The sequence below is a fragment of the Colossoma macropomum genome, unplaced genomic scaffold (genome assembly GCF_904425465.1).
Source record: "Colossoma macropomum unplaced genomic scaffold, Colossoma_macropomum, whole genome shotgun sequence".
Taxonomy (NCBI): domain Eukaryota; kingdom Metazoa; phylum Chordata; class Actinopteri; order Characiformes; family Serrasalmidae; genus Colossoma; species Colossoma macropomum.
The window spans coordinates 4,881,163-4,898,407 of NW_023494792.1; the positions used below are offsets into that span (position 1 = coordinate 4,881,163).

The 17,245-nt window shown below is 38.5% G+C and overlaps 1 protein-coding gene across 2 annotated transcripts in view; it reads left to right on the top strand.

Moving 5' to 3' along the window:
• pdgfrb (platelet-derived growth factor receptor, beta polypeptide) overlaps positions 1-17,062 on the top strand; it is a 62,209-nt gene extending 45,147 nt beyond the window's left edge. For both annotated transcript variants that reach the window (XM_036575650.1, XM_036575649.1), the window contains exons 11-23: positions 1,430-1,524; positions 1,713-1,845; positions 2,390-2,494; positions 2,910-3,020; positions 3,130-3,292; positions 4,611-4,777; positions 6,716-6,831; positions 7,096-7,218; positions 7,702-7,813; positions 9,037-9,136; positions 9,366-9,471; positions 11,239-11,501; positions 14,664-17,062. In XM_036575650.1, coding sequence (XP_036431543.1) covers positions 1,430-1,524; positions 1,713-1,845; positions 2,390-2,494; positions 2,910-3,020; positions 3,130-3,292; positions 4,611-4,777; positions 6,716-6,831; positions 7,096-7,218; positions 7,702-7,813; positions 9,037-9,136; positions 9,366-9,471; positions 11,239-11,501; positions 14,664-14,781 — 1,712 coding nt within the window. In that variant the 3' untranslated portion in view covers positions 14,782-17,062. The remainder of the gene's footprint in view (positions 1-1,429; positions 1,525-1,712; positions 1,846-2,389; positions 2,495-2,909; positions 3,021-3,129; positions 3,293-4,610; positions 4,778-6,715; positions 6,832-7,095; positions 7,219-7,701; positions 7,814-9,036; positions 9,137-9,365; positions 9,472-11,238; positions 11,502-14,663) is intronic.
• Positions 17,063-17,245: the final 183 nt, after the last annotated feature.

A 17,245-nucleotide genomic window follows, 5' to 3' on the forward strand; every position in this document is an offset into this window, starting at 1 on the left:
CTCATCCATCCATCTAATATGATATTACCCAAACTTTTGAATTTTGCAGTCAAAACGTGTTACATTATAATACAGTGTGAACCTTTAAAGTTTTGTATGGGCTGTTTTTACAGTGTAGCTACAAAGTTTTTCTGAAGGGCCTTCTGTAAGGTGAGCTTAATACAGACAGCAGGGAGGGGTGAATAAACTGGGGCCAGTGGGGTTCAAACCCACCTTTACACAAAACCAGCTGGACCAGTGTTTAAGTCCCTGCTCCTGATAAATCCTTTAAATCCCACCTCATTAACACCGAGAATGTGTGGCTCTTTGAAGCAGCCCAGTAAAGTCCACTGAGGGGGCATGCATACGTGTGAGTGTGTGTGTGTGCATGTGTGTGTGTGTTTGTGTGTGTGTGTGTGTATGCGCGCATATGTATGTGTGGCTTACAGCTGCAGTTCTCTCTCTCACACACACACACACTGACTCACATGTTAAGAGGTTTTATATGGATTTGTTCTCACATTCTCACACACTGCAGCCTTACCTTACACACATCTATCGCTGCTCTTCAGAACCTGCTGCAGATTTGCTCTCAAACTCTTGAGTGACAGTTTGTGCTCATTGTTCTCATGGTTTGAGTCATCAAAATATTCAGTGCATTTAATGTGATCTGAAGATTTCGTGTTTTGTACATCAGCGTGAAAAGTGTAAAATGTGCCCATTATGTTTACCTGTTTGTTGCATTTACTGCGCTGCGCTGAAGCTTAGACTAGATTTAATAAGTAATTCTAAAATGCAGGGCAAATCATGACTATTAGAGCTAGGCATTTGGTTCGGGTCATAAAAGTCAAAACTTAAAAGTTAGGAAAAAAAAACAGATACACAACAATGCTTTGATAATTGTTTCCTAGCACCTGTATGGGATTCTAGTAGTATGTTAATGCTAAGCTAACGCTGGTGCACAAGAACATTGTTTGGCTGTTCTAGATTATATAAAATAGGTATTTAAAGCTTGTAAAAGACGTTCCATATGTTTTATTTGAAGCATTACAGGAACTCTTTCAGTAAAAGAGCTCTGGAATAGAGCTGCTGCTTCTGTTTTCCATTTCTAACACCTGACTGAAACCTGGTTAGCAGCTGGAATTAACAGTGATGACTTTAGGACTTCCAGAAGGCCTAAAATGATGTTTGAACATTGGTTCTACCCGTTGTAAATCAAGGCATGATTGGTTGATTCTCTTGTAAATTCCTTAATATGTTGGTACTGAAGCAAACGAACATGATTAGCAGCTAAGCTAGCTCTCCAATTGGCCTTCAGGAGTTGGACTGAATGCCTAAAGAAGATGAGAACTAGCTCAGCTGTATCTACTTAGATATACATGTGTATTTGTAATAAGCCCAAAAGATCCCGATGGTTCCACTCTGCTAAAAAGTGTGTTTTTCTCTCCAGCTCTCTTCTCTCAGGTGGCTGTTCTGGCTGCTGTTTTGGCTTTGGTTGTCATAGCTATCATCTTCATCATCATCCTCATTGCCGTGTGGAGAAAGGTCAGTGGCATATCCTTTTTTACACATTACCACTCACATTATATTCTAAATGCCTGACACTGCCACTACAATTTTCATGAGCTTACTGACATAGAGTTGAACTACTCCCGAAACAGACTGATTATGGGTTTTGACTCCAACACTCAGTTTATTCTGATGTGTGTGTGTATGTCTGTGTGTCTCTGCAGAAGCCACGATATGAGATCAGGTGGAAGGTGATTGAGTCAGTGAGTCTGGATGGTCATGAGTACATTTATGTGGACCCCATCCACCTGCCCTACGACCTGGCCTGGGAGATGCCCCGGGACAGCCTAGTCCTTGGTACGAGCTGAGGATGGTCAAGTGGGACCTTAAGATTGCAAAGATGTAGAAAGTCACTCTTTTCACAATTCTACCCTTACAATGTAGTCCTTCAGCCAAATGTTTAGTTTTCTAAATGTGCTCCTTTAGTTTTGCACTGGAGCTGTGAGGCTAATGTAGCTAGCAGGTAATGGAAGTTTATATCCCATCCATTAACACTGTGCAAACTGCATCCTTAAATTGACACACATTTGTCTCAAGTCACTCATAAAAATGGACAACAGTACATTACACAGCCAAAAACAGTAGTACCAGCTTTGTCGTTTGTTCATTTTAATAGATTTAACAGGTCTATCTGTGATTACTCAACAAATCAACACAGTTTAAGGCAAGTGTTTGATGCAGGTAGCACGATGCTAACAGGTCAGTTATTAAGCATTCATTAATTATGTTATGTGAGCCTTATATCTCCAGTGCTAAAATGCAAAACTAAGAATCAAACTCTCTGAAAAAAATACTCTGAAGACAGCTTGAATGTAACTTGCACATAACTCTTGTGTTTCAGGTCGTACTCTGGGATCAGGAGCGTTTGGTAGAGTAGTGGAGGCCACTGCATATGGACTCAGCCATTCACAGTCCTCCACTAAAGTTGCTGTGAAAATGCTCAAATGTAGGTTATCATACTCACAAAAAGATCTGCACTCTGTGTTAGGTTCTTGCTGTGTTTAATAACATTTATTTCTCAGCACCAATTGATGAACATTTAGTTGCTGTCATTAGAAAACTTGTTTAAAGTTTTTTTGTTTGGGTTTGTAAACGGCAGCTGTCCTAAATTTGTACATTTGGCCAGACCGTCTGTAAATGCCAGCTGCCCTAAATTGTACCTATATTTTGTAGCTAATGAAGCAAAAGAAATTTCAAAAGCTAAGAGTATTAAGAGTTAAGGGTTAAGAGTATTTTTCCTTTTCATTTAAAGTTAATGACCGGGTTTTCTCACAATAGTGATTGTAAACGTGCTTTTAATGCTAATAAATCTATGCTATGTTTTGTGTTGTCACATGTTAATTGGCTCTGATGTCTTGCAGCCACAGCACGCAGGAGTGAAACTCAGGCACTGATGTCAGAGCTGAAGATCATGAGCCACCTCGGCCCTCACCTCAACATTGTCAACCTCCTGGGAGCTTGCACCAAACAAGGTACTGTTCTCCAAACACTAACCAACACTAAACCGGGTCAGACTCTCATGAATATCAGTATTACTGCTTTATAAGGGGATAAAATATCTTTATCTCCTTACCCTTCAAGGCCCACTGTACCTGGTGACGGAGTACTGTCGCTATGGAGACCTGGTGGACTACCTGCACAGGAACAAGCAGAGCTTTCTGCAGCATTATGCTAACAAGAACCACCTTGTTAATGGCAACGACAGTCAAATTTGCCTGGACTCTGAGGTGCCTTCTGGAAAAGGGTATGCAAGTGGGAGCAACCCTGCTGAGCTGCTTTAATATATCCACACAGAAACACAATCCTGTATATTTATGTAAAAGAACAGAAGTACGAATATGACAAGTTATTCCACAGGTTTGAGCAGTGGCATAGTAGAATTCCACCAACTTGTGAAAATTGTTGGATAAGTCAATCATTAAGATAAAAAAAGGTTTGATGTGAAATGATCTGTTCTAGAGAAATTTACAGAGTCAGAATTGTTCACAGTGGTCGTGATAGGAACCATATGTGTGAAAGATATTATATGAAAATATGCTACCTGATTCCTGAGCCATTGTTTTATGATACTTTTATGATAAATTGATTACTTTTATGAAAATGTTATTCTTGAGGGAGAGGTACATGCAGGGTGTTGTAAAACAAATAGAATTTTTTTTTTTTATTTTACCATCAACATTATTAAACTCTGAAAACATTTATATTCACTAGTCATTTTAGATATTAATATACAGTGGCTATATTTGCATTGTAAACATCACATCCTCTGGTTCCCATCACCACCAGTGTAAATAAATCTATACTTTTCTCTAAATGAACCTCACATCACAGTCTCTCATCAAACCACTCTTTTTTTTACTTTGTTTACATCTCAATGACTGGATTATACGTCAGACATTACTACTCCTGCTTTTCCATTCTTTCCGTATCTTATATTAATGGTCAAATCTCATTTTCTGCTGTTATTGTTTGCTATCCGGAGTCGACCAGAGGAGGATGGGGTTCCCCTTCTGAGTCTTCGTTCCTCTCAAGGTTTCTTCCTCTTGCTCTTAGGGAGTTTTTCCCTGTCACCACTAGCTTGCTCACTGGGGGCTCAGACTTGGATTTTTTTTTCTGTAAAGCTTGACTTGACTTGATTACACAGAAATCAAATAGAAAAATCAGTAGAAATCCAATTAGAAGGTTTTTCATATATTTCTTAGGCTAATGTTCCAAAGTTTCATGTTGGGTTTTACAGTGCACATATTTTTCTAAAGCGTATTTAGGACTGATGTATTTAAATGATCACTGTTCGGTCCAGGCTGAAAGACTCCTTATAACCTCAGTGTAAATGAGTGGAGCTAAGCTGCTTTAGGCTAAATAGGCAGTTGTATTCAAATGTGTTGGTTTTCATGCCATCACAAAAACAGTGAATTCAAACCAGTTTATGATGTTTATGATCCACATATGGACTGTATAGACTGGGGATATTTTCAAACGTTCATGTCTTTCTCTAAGTTTAGACATTTGATCAGTCCTATCACTGACTAAAGTGAACAGATTGTTCTCTTTCTCTCCCTCAGCTATGTGTCATTTGGCAGTGTGAGTGATGGTGGTTATATGGACATGAGTAAAGAGGAGATGACTGAATATGTGCCGATGCAAGAGCTCATAGACACCATCAAATATGCAGACATCCAGCCCTCTCCGTATGAGTCCCCATACCAGCAGGACATCTACCAGGAGCAAGGTACACAGGAACCAGAAGTCCAAACAGCTTTTTCCGGTAGAAAACAGTTTTAAAGCAATACTTCAGCGTTTTTCAATCTAATCGCTATTTGTGACATCTGGAGCACACAATCAGGTCTGAAAGACAATAATTTAGATGCTTTTCCCCAGCATTCAGTAAAAGAACATAAAACTAGACTCTAAACACACTGCCCATTGGCTTCTTATTAAACAGGTTTTCAGTTCTTTTCTAATTACAGTGATAGTGCAGTGAATTGTCTGTGCTGGTCAACTGTTCAATAAATTTACAGCAGATTAATAGTAATTTAGTGCCATACATGTAGTATCCATCAGGAGTTAAGAATAGGTGCACTGTTTAAACCAGCCTAGAACTCAGCTCAAGATGGCAGAGACCTTGGAACTAGAATTAAATTAAGAAAAGGCCAAACTGTGCAATGTTTTTTTTTACAGTTCCAGCCCTGCCTTCTGCTTTGTGAGCCACTGCAGTACATTGTGTGTTTTGTAGGTGCTTGTCATTACATGTATGTGGTGAATGGAGGACGTGTGCGGTCTTTGTCTTCCTAACACTCATAAAAAGTAATGAAAATAAAGTGAAAGTATAGGGAGGCTCTGTATACGTCATAGAGGACATGCATAGGATTGAATTACACACGTTCAGAACTGAGAGACAGCAAAAATATCTATAATCTTGGTATTTCACAGCCACTGTTTATATCCATATACGCACGGTAGCCATACATTTAGAGGTATATTGCACATCCAAACAAACGCATAGAATAAAAAAACAAAGTAGTGGTTTAGTGTGTATTTTTTGGCAGCAAGACATTGGTAAATGCCTGCACGTGCCATCCAGGTGCTGGGCAGATGTGACTGCAAGAGGTCAGAGGCAAAATACATGGTGTTATTGAAATACTTTAGTTTGTTGTTGATACTGGCGCAGTGGGTAGCACTGTTGCCTCACAGCAAGAAGGGCCTGGGTTCGATTCCCGGCCGGGTGACCAGGGTCCTTTCTGTGTGGAGTTTGCATGTTCTCCCCGTGTCTGCGTGGGTTTCCTCCAGGTACTCCGGTTTCCTCCCACAGTCCAAAAACATGCAGTCAGGCCAATTGGACGTGCTGAATTGTATCCTGCCTTCCGCCCAATGACAGCTGGGATAGGCTCCAGCACCCCACGGCGACCCAGAAGGATAAGCGGTTTAGATGAGGGATGGATGTTTTTATGGACTATACAGTTTATATGTTTATATGGACTATACGGTTCTGTGCAAAATTCAAACACCGCCTTTGATTTATTTTATTTACAGACCAAAAGGGCAGAAATGCACAGAACATGAAACAACAACAATTAAATATAAAATATTTTTTCCAGTATTTTATGTGTGCATTCTTTGCCTTTATTACAACTTCCATTCTTTTTGAAAAACTTTATGCATTATGCAAAAATCCCAAACACATTCAGTGATGCTGAGGTCTGGACTGAGGTCTGAGAACACCAGCAACTTCTTCTTTTTTTCGATTTGCAATTTTTCTTTCCTTTTCTCAGTAATGGCTTTTACACAGCTACACATCCTTTGCCTGATGTCAGAACAAAACCTTGTATCTCATTTTTCATTTTTTGACATAATCTGAAAATGTCTGTTGTCCTTTACATAGTGTGTAAATTTTATGATGATTGGACCAAAAGAAACAGCCCACAATTATTTGGAAAAACGTCTGGTTCCATTGACTTACATTAAATGTATGTTAAGATAGCAAACTATCTTATATCTAATCCCCTCAAAAATCTCCCCTGAAAAATGAAGAACTTAACCAAGAAGAACAGCCATTTTAACTAAAAATAAAAAAAAGGAAGGATGGTCTCTGACTTTTGCACTGTACTATATATGTTCTGCACCAATTCAAAGGCTAATGTGTACATGTCTGTGTATGTGTGTGTTTTAGGTCACAGAGTGGATCTTTCTCTGGTTATCAGTGACTCTCCTGTCCTGAGCTACACTGACCTCGTGGGCTTCAGCTTCCAGGTGGCCAAAGGCATGGAGTTCCTGGCCTCGAAAAATGTACTGGAACAGATCTTTATACAAACCACCCACCATTTACTGCCACATGTTTTGTAGTTTTAGAATTGAATGTATGTGAAAGATTAGCCATTATCTCTTAATCATTGCATAGTATTTGAGCTAAGATTGCACAAGGAAAAGTATTCTGTTTATTATTCTGTATTTTGCTTTTGTTATGATATAGTCTGAAATTGTTCTGAACTGTGCTGCTCATAACTGCTTGATGGTCAGTAGCTCTAGCTCTCTCCTCTCTGGGCTTTCCAGTGCGTTCATCGGGACCTGGCAGCGAGAAATGTGTTGATCTGTGAGGGGAAGCTTGTGAAAATCTGTGACTTTGGACTGGCCAGAGACATCATGCATGACAACAACTACATCTCCAAAGGCAGCGTGAGTACAGACTTCAAAATAAGGTTCTTATGGAGTTCTGGATAGGGCTGAGAGTTTGGAAAAACCCATGCTGCTTTTTAAATGGTCTTTTTTGCGGATAGATTTGAAGAATAGTTGAGTTCATGCCAGCTTAAACACTAAAAATGTAAAAAGAATTCTGGCCATGGTCTGAGTCGTGGCTATGGTCTATGAACACAAGGCTTCAGGTTGAAAGCCCTTCATGATTGTTTGAAAAAATAAGATTAATACCAGATGTCGTGACAGATCTCCAGAAGTCGGGTTTGTCTTCTGAGGATTTGTTGAAACTTTAAATGTATAGGCTCATCTATAGTCTGTCGTATGGCTACATGACTGTCCTGTATTTATTTCTATGTTTATTTGCTTCCAGAGTATTAATGCATTTTGCTATTCACCAGTTAATATTCACATTCACAAATAGCTTTAAAAGGCATTGAGTTAATATTGTGTTTCTGACTCTTGCAGACGTTCCTGCCCCTGAAATGGATGGCTCCAGAGAGCATCTTCCATAACCTCTACACCACACTAAGTGATGTCTGGTCTTTTGGCATTTTACTGTGGGAGATATTTACTCTAGGTGAGATATTAAACCCTTTTACAGCAGCCATGAACTGCTCTTTCTGCCGGTTTTAGAGGTTTTGTGTTATGCATTTGTTTTCTTTAATAATATTGATATTTGCAAAACCTGAAGTGAGCTGGATGTTTGTCTTTGTAGGTGGGCAAGCACATTTATACTATTTAAAAGGTGTTTTTTAATTTATAAGCACATTTATAAGTGTTTTTCTATTGTGTTGAATTTTTTTATTGTGGTAGTTGTATGCAAGTTTTGGTATGAAGAAAGCTGCAGATGTGCTGTTTGTTTATTCTCAGCATGGCTGTCTTTGTGGAGAGTTGTGAACTATTATCACAGCACGGGGGGTCTCACCTCTTCCTTTTCACCTCTCATTGCTCACTAGCAGCTCAACACAGCATTTTACACACACAGAACCAACAGCGACCTAGTTAATCTGATAACTGAGTAAACAGAGTAACTAATATTATTTTGTGATTATATTAGTTTAAAATATCAGAGTCAATTTCCATTGCACCAATGGCCACCAGGAGGGGCTGCAGAAAGGGGGTAAACCCCTTATGCTCCATTACTATGCATAATGTCAGATTGTGCTGAAAAAGTTATATATGTCGAAGGAAATTTCAAAAATATATTTACTAAAAAGGAGTTTAAAAAACAGCCATCACAAAGGTTTTATAGAGTTAATGAGATGTTTCAAATATGAATCACTGTAACAAATATACTATGGAATTTATTGTGCAATCCATTCATTCATCTACAGTCTGGTGCAAAGGTTTGATCAAAGGCTGGTCACATTACATGCTTTGTTGAAGTGAAGATAACTTTATAGGTTTAGTCTTCTACAGTAAACAAACTTAAACATGACATTTTTTGCAAATTTTCAAGCACAATTTGAATGTGCTTGCTTTAACATATTTTTTCAACATATTGTTGAAAAAAGTAAAACATAACATATTATATGTGCCATAACTTTTGCACTGGCCACAGTTCATGCTTTATTTTTTCCCACAATGTGGTGAATTCGGAAAATAAACAGTGTTTGTGCAACAAAGTGTGAACAAATGCAGTCTCCATAAAGGATATGAACTTAATGCCACCTAGAAAATCAACTAAAGATGTCATTTGACCCGCAGTGCCAAAACTTTTGCGTAGGACTGATAAAATGTTCACTATCATGTCGCATTTAATGATTAAAGACTTTTTACTAAAGGTCAGCTCTCTTACAGGAGGAACTCCATATCCAGATCTGCCTATGAATGAGCTGTTCTATAATGCTCTAAAGAGAGGGTACCGCATGGCCAAACCCATGCACGCCTCAGAGGAAATGTATGTTCAGTCTTTTCACAATGCTGTTTTTATTTTTAAAATATCATAAACTGCATCTGTGGTAGTTGAATGTAAATGTGATGAAATATGCAAAATATGAACAGCTGTAACTGTGTGCAGGCTTTACACAAAGAGACATGAACAGTAATAAATTAGAACAGTCTTGTGCATTTAAAAGATATCTGTGTGTATTTCATTTGTTTCTGTATATTTGACTTTTTCCCTGCAGTTATGAAGTGATGAGGAAGTGCTGGGAGGAGAAGTTTGAGAAGAGGCCTGAGTTCTCTTTTCTGGTCCAGGCCATGGGGAACATGCTCACAGAGACCTATAAAAAGGTTTCCGCAGCTCTTTTTTCTGTTTCCTTGGGTTCCATATTAAAAGCATGAAACTTCCATGTTCACATCACGTATCTCAGCGGATGTGCGCTGAAGTTCCTCTAAGTCAAGAGGCTTCATATCCGGTTCGAGAGGGCCTTAGTTCAGCACACTTTAATGATTTCCCTGCTCACAGGCACCTCATTCGACTTATCAGTTCAGGTTTGGTTTGTGTGTCAGACACAGGCATGGAGTCTCAAGTTAGCGACTCAGCTTTGAGTCGTACTCAAGTCACATGTAGTCTGACTTGCAGCCTGACTCAAATTTGCCCTTAACTTGCTCGCAACTCAACTCTGACTAGACACTCGTGAAATTTCATGAAATAAAAGAAAAATCAGAGGAACTTTCCTTCTCCAGTCTTTCCAGTTGGTTTGCTGTGGTCATGCTGAGGAAAAAGAAAACAGCAATACTTGACTGGAGAACACCAACCTTTATTTGAAACCAACATGTTTCAGCATACAAGCATTCATCAGGGCTAAAAAAAATAAATCAGCATGTTTAGTTGCTAAAAATTAACTAATAAGATAAACACAACACTCATAAATTTGCATCACCTTCCAATAAAATGGAAGAAATTAGAAGGCCGCAGCCAATATGAGGCTTACACCCCTGCTAGAAAAACCAGCAGAGCAGCACCAGCAAAACCAGCATGTGATGTGTTTTAGATGCTGCTATGTTGGTCAACCAGCATGACTATGCTGGTTGACCAGCTAAACTATCACCACACTAGAACTAGACCAGCATAAGCAGCATAAATTGATTTTATGTTCAAGTAGGAGCACTCAAAGCAAAGAAACATTCAAAAGCACCAATACTTGAAAAAGCCAAGGAAACAACTGGTGAGGATAATCAAGCCATAAACCTTCAACAAACAAAACATGCACATTAACCTTAAAGGAACACTTTGATTCATCCCTCCTAAGAATACATCTTTAAGGTAAAACATCTAAATCCCTTTGTAATATGGTCAAAGTTGCCTCCGAATTTGGGATTTTTGTGATATTGTCTCATTTTCATTTGGTTCAGTTGGTTTCACAGTATAGTAACATGACCTGTGACTGAGTGCATTAGTTTATGTATCGCAGTAAAAACATAATTACTGGATCAGTGAGCTGCAGCTTCTCTCCCTGAACATCTCTCACAAAGGTTTTACTGTTTGAGAAATACCCCACCCCCCAAGTGAAATGGAGATTTTGATTGGGCCAGCTAATGAGTTTGTTCAGTTTTGTGTCTGTAGGTCAGTGCTTCATAAGCATAAGTGTCCTGAACTCTGTCATAAAGTTCTGGTTGGAGAAGTGGAATATTCTGTCTGTGCTGGACTCTGGCCATCCAGGACCAGAACTGTTGACCAATCCTCTGGAGTTTAGTGTTTTTCTTGCTCTGACATAGTTGGATAATTAACTAATAAATGGAAACAGCGATGGAATGTAGATGACTGGATTCAAAGGAACACTTTCTAAATAAACCTGAGATGTAATAGCCTTTTGAAAAACAACAGTCAAAACCATCCTGGCTCATTTCCCTCAGTCAAAATATTGGTTCTGCTAGGAGCAAACCAATTTGTTGTTTATTCCATTCCTGAGCCGGGCTCACATAACCTCTATGAAAGGTTTTTACCTGAGGTCTGTGTTATGCACATACTGCTAATCAAGATCATTGCAACATTCTAAGTCAAGTATGTTCAAATAGTGATAGAAACATTGATTTTCTGTCTCTATGTCGTTGCAGAAATACCACCAGGTCAATGACAACTTCCTGAAGAGTGACCACCCTGCAGTGGTGCGCACCAAGCACAGGGTGCCCTCTCCATTCCCAGTCACCCTCTCTCCTTCATCCCCTTCCTCCACATTCCCTCCATCCTCCACTCCCAACCCTTGCCTGGACAGGGAGACAGCAATGGCCCCTTACAATGGCTACATCATCCCCATCCCGGACCCCAAGCCAGAGGAAGAGTGTCAGGAGGCTACCCTGCCAACAGAAATCCCCTCGAGGTAGAACGTCTTTCTGTTCATGCATATATATAGTAGAAACCACAGAAGACACAGGAAAGATGATGCATCAGTTCCCCATGAGGGGATCTAAGTCAGACAGACCCGCTTCTGGTTTTCAGATGGGAACACAGGGCCAGACGGAGGATAAAGCACACAGACAAAGAATGAGCTCATGCAGGATGCAGGGACTCTGTCGTCTATTACAGTGTTTCTTAATCCTGCTCCTGGAGACACGCTGGTCCTTGCAGTTTCAAATATTCCTTCCCCAGCACACCTGATCTAGTGTTTAACCCTTGATATGCTGCATCAGGTCAGATGGGGCAGAAAATAGTGAAACTAGAGCAGTAGTTCCCCAGGAGCCGGATTTAGAAACACTGGTCAAGTAGATAGTATCGTTTTGAGCTTTTAGTTTCAGAGCAGGAACCAAAATATAGTAGAGACTAAGGATGTCACAAGTTAACATAACATTGCATCGAACTGGATAACAGCGTATCACACTGTATGTAACTAGCATGTTCGCTTGAGATTAGAGTATTAGACTGGCTCACTATAAAGCTCAGCTTTTGTTTCAAATATTGTACTTTTGTATTGTTGAATGCACTAATAGGATGAAAATGGAAACATATTTATAACACATTAATGTAAAACATACAACCCCATTTCTAAAAAATTTGGAACACTGTGCAAAATGTAAGTGAAAACAAAAAACGATGATGGGCAAATAATTTAAACCCCATATTTATTTGAAAGTAGTACAAAGACAACATATCAAACGTTGAAACTGAGAAATTTTATTGTTTTTTGAAAAATATATGCCCATTTTGAATTTGATGGCAGCATCATGTTCCAAAAAAGTTGGCACAGGGGCTACAAAAGGCTGGTAAAGTTGTGCAATGCTAAAAAACACCTGAAGGTTATTTGGCAACAGGTCAGTAACATGATTGCATATAAAAAGAGCATCCCAGTGAGGCTGAGTCTTTCAGAAGTAAAGATGAGAAGGGGTTCACCACTCTGTGAAAGACTGCACAATCAAATAGTGCAACAATTCAAGAATAACGTTTCTCAACGTAAAATAGCAAAGAACTTGAGGATTTCATCATCTACGGTACATAATATCTTAAAAATCTCTGTATGCAAGGGGCAAAGCTGAAAACCAGTATTGGCTAGCCAAGACCTTTGGGCCCTCAGGCAGCACTGCAGTAAAAACAGACATGATTGTCTTGTGGAAATCACTGCATGGGCTCAGGAACACTTCTGAAAATCACTGTCTGTGAAAACAGTTCGGCACTGCATCCTTAAATGCAAATTAAAAACTCTACCATGCAAGTAAGAATCATATATAAATAGGATCCAGTATCATGGATATGAATGATATATACAGGTTTTGGCAACATATGTTGCCATTTAGATGATGTGTTTTCCTGGAAAGGCCTTGTTTATTTCAGCAAGACAATGTAAAACCACATTCTGCACGTTGCAACAGCATGGCTCTATTGTAAAAAAAGTTAAGATGCTAAACTGACCTGCCTGCAGATCAGACCTGTCACCCACTGAAAACATATGGCACTTTATGAAACAAGAAATACGACAAGAGACCCCAAACTGTTGAGCAGCCGAAATCCTATATCAAGTAAGAATGGGAAAATATTTCACATTCAGAACTACAGCAGTGTCTCCTCAGTTCCCAAACGCTTACAGAGTGTAGCTAAAAGAAGAGGCGATGAAGCACAATGGTAAACATGCCCCCGTCCCAACTTTTTTGGAATGTGTTGCTTCCATCACATTCAACATGGGCATATGTTTTTCAACAAACAATAGAATTTCTCAGTTGTAGCTTTTCATATGTTGTCTTTGTTATATTTTTGAATAAATATAGGGTTTAAACGATTTGCACATAATTTGCATTTTGTTTTCATTTACATTTTGCTCAGTATCCCAACTTTTTTGGAAATGGGGTTGTATTTTCAGCCACTCCTTAATGTTGCAGTGTCAAAAAATACAGCAGACCCAGCACACGGCATCGTGTACTGAGTCCGAACCCAACCTGAGCCTGACAAAATTCTGTCTGAAACTGACCTGACCTGAATTATATAACATTTTGAACCAGCTTATTATCTCCTTAATTGCCAAATTAACAGGATAGTGCCAGTTACCATGTAGTGGCAATAATAGCTGTCATTAGATCATGCCAAAAAAAGTGAATCCCACTCTAATTTATTTATTTATTGAATAATGCTTTTGAACAGCAACTCAGTTTTATTAGTCTGGATAAACTTTCCATACTGCACTGTTCTCACGCTGTGTGGTGCTGATTTAGTGAGATGTTAGTCTTCTTGTTTAATCTTTAACCTATTTTGCTTACAGAATATATTGAACAAATATGTGCAAAAGAGTTTTAGGAAGGTTTGTTCACATTAATGAGAAAACTGGGGCATAAGCAGCAAATAATTTCAGTAGAGGTCAGTTTAGTGCAGCCAAAAGAATATTTCATTTGTTTAGCCAAACTACAGTGACTTCTCCTGAATTGATTTGCTGCATGTGCCCCAGTTTTCTCATGAAAGTGAACCTTGTGGACCACAGAGGGTAACTCTAGTGTGCCGGGTTCAAAACTGTTTTAGGGTAATGAAAGTATAAAGCAAAATAATAAATAATGAAGGGAAGACAAAAACTAAAGTGGGGAAATGCAGGTAAAATCTGTTAAAAGAGAAAAACTAAAGGAGGAGAAATGCAGGATAAAATCTGTTAAAAGAAAAAAACTAAAGGAGGAGAAATGCAGGATAAAATCTGTTAAAAGAGAAAAACTAAAGGAGGAGAAATGCAGGTAAAATCTGTTAAAAGAGAAAAACTAAAGGAAGAGAAATGCAGGCAAAATCTGTTAAAACAGATTAACAACTCCTTAGCAGAGACTTTTTTCAATAAACATGCTTTTCCCCAACAATGTTTTCTATTGCTGGCCGGTTTTGCTAGTTCCTTCTAAAGGCTACTTTGGTTTGATGCAGAAAATACATTTAAAATCTTTCAATTGTATCTGCAAAAAGACCAATTCTTCCAATACATAAACTGCATTCAGCCATTTTAGAAACAGCACCCTCCTGTGGTAGGAGGTTGGGTGATCTGGACAAGATTAGCTGGAATTTTAGCTGGTGTGATTTCTCTTTGTAGCTCTGTGGGTTCTGAAGCGGAGACAGTGTCTTTGGAAACCCCCAGCATGGACGCAGAGCAGGAGGAGCTGCTGAAGGAGTGCTCCAAAACTCCAGAAGTAGAAGAGAGTTTCCTGTGACACTACGTAGCATCCTGTCATCAGGAAGATTAACATTCAAAACAAAAAGCAAACAGCAGCTGTGTAAGATGTTTCACAGTTTTCTTAGAAATGTTGGCTGCAACTGAGAACAGTCACATTTATACCAGAAGATCATTCAGAAAAGTTTCATATTAGATCCTAGCTTACAAACGAGGCATCGTAAATGAAATCAGATCATTTTGTTTCAGTTTTGAGGAATAGAGCAACAAGACTATAACACAGTATTTTATAAGAAATCTTGAAAATCAACCTTCATACAACAACCTGTTATTTCTATTAGTACACAATTAGACCTCACAAATGCAAATCTATAGGAAAATGATGTCCAGTTAAAGATAGGGCTAGAGGGGCTTACCCCCCCTTCTTTGTGAAATCAGGTTACGGTACTAATTTTTCAGCGTAATGGTACATCGCAATGCATTTAACTGCCTAAAGCAAAGCTACAAACAATGCATAATCAGTATAGAAAAGAGATGCTGTGAATGTCATTGGATTTTGTAGCATGGAAGATTTTGCTTGTCATTTTGTAGGATTGACGACTTCTGTCTTATTTTGTACGATTTTCAATATAGTCAAGCTGCATAACTGACATTTTAAATGAAGGACATATTTGTGTTTATGACCTACATTTGTTAAAGTATTTTCTATTTTAGCTTATTCTTTCCTGTTGAGCAGAGCATTATGCAAAAGAAGTTTGTATTTTATTTTGAGACAATATCATTTTACTATATTTTGCATTATAGTGAAGGGAATTTGTAAAAAACCTTGTAGCAGATTTGCACTTTACAGCCTCATGGAAATTTTTCACCTAGATTTTATCTGATTTTTTAACTCTTTTTTCATTTCAGAGAATGAAATAGTATGTCGACAGATGAAATAGTGATTAAAGATTGTATTTTTGGTTGCAAAGTTTTATTTCCATCACAGTGTTGGCGTAAGAATTCCTTATTCCCTAAAGCATTGTATTGAATACAGACTGAAACACTAGTGAAACTACAGGCACAGGTTAAGGTACTAGAAACAGGGCGACTATGTGTGAGATTTTCTTCTTCTTTGTTTTGTTTTACAAATTTGTTTAGCTTCTACAGAGAATCTGTCTCTTTACTGCTTTCAGGTCAGTATGAGTTACAGAGTGTTGTGACTGCTTGAGGTGGAGTTTTCTTTTAACACTGATACAAGTTCCTCCTCTTATCCACCCTTAAAGGGGAACTCCACCGATTTTTTCCAAATTACAACTTAATTCAATGTGATGTAAACATACATACATATATACATCATCTAAACCGCTTATCCCTCTGGGTCGCGGTGGGGTGCTGGAGCCTATCCCAGCTGTCATTGGGCGGAAGGCAGGATACACCCTGGACAGGTCGCCAGTCCATCGCAGGGCGTGATGTAAACAAAGTCATTCAAAATGGTTTAATATGAAATGTTTTTTTTGGTTTTTTTGTTTTTTTTACAGTGGTGGTGACAGGAGCCAGGGGTCATGATGTCTAAAGTGCAAATATAGCCACCAGCGCACCTACACATGTCTTCTTAGTTTGATAATGCTAAAATAGCATTAAATCTGATAAGGAAGTATTCTTTCTGGATTATCACACCCTGCATGTACCCATCCACCATCAGCAGATCACAAAACTATCATAAAATAATGTCTCATAATGTCTAATAACATCTCTTTCTGTGAGGTAGATTTTATGGGCATTAAACTCTTCATCTGGTTCCTATCACCACCACTGTGAACAATTCTGACTCAGTTTCTCTACAATGGAGTGTTTCACATCAAACTACTCTGAATGACTCTGTTTACATCCTAACAATTGAAGTGGAATTCCTCTTTAATCATTATCATGCGTACGGTTACATGAAACTGACCTCAGGACAGTGTCTACAGTCAATTTACCCGAGCGCCTTATAACCCAGTCCAGGAACGTATTACTGTCATCCGGTGAAAAAGCCGTCCATTTTGTGAACTCACAGAATGATCTATAGCTCTTCACCTTTCTTTTGTTTTTATTTTCTCTTTCTTTTCTTTTTATTGTAGCCCTTTTTTGTATATGAGCCAAACAGTATTTAGTGTCACTCCATAAATCACACCTTACATGAAAATATCACACGCTATGGTACCAAAGCTTTTACAATATGTATGTTTACAAGTGTATTTTTGTATAAATATTTTGTATGTTGTACTTTATCGTACTGAATATGTTCTATGTTAAAAGAAACCTATAATAAAGTTTAGAAAAATATCTATTACTCCTTACGTTTGAAAAGTCTTTTGTTCTTCATAGATTTGGACTTCCAGATGTCATTTGCAAAGGTTTAGGCACCCCTGATCATATTACATTGAACAACTAAATGTATTTACTGAATTTAACATACACTGTTAGAAATAAAGGTGCTGTGCAGGTACATTTTTCATTCATCAAGGTACGAACAATGTAAG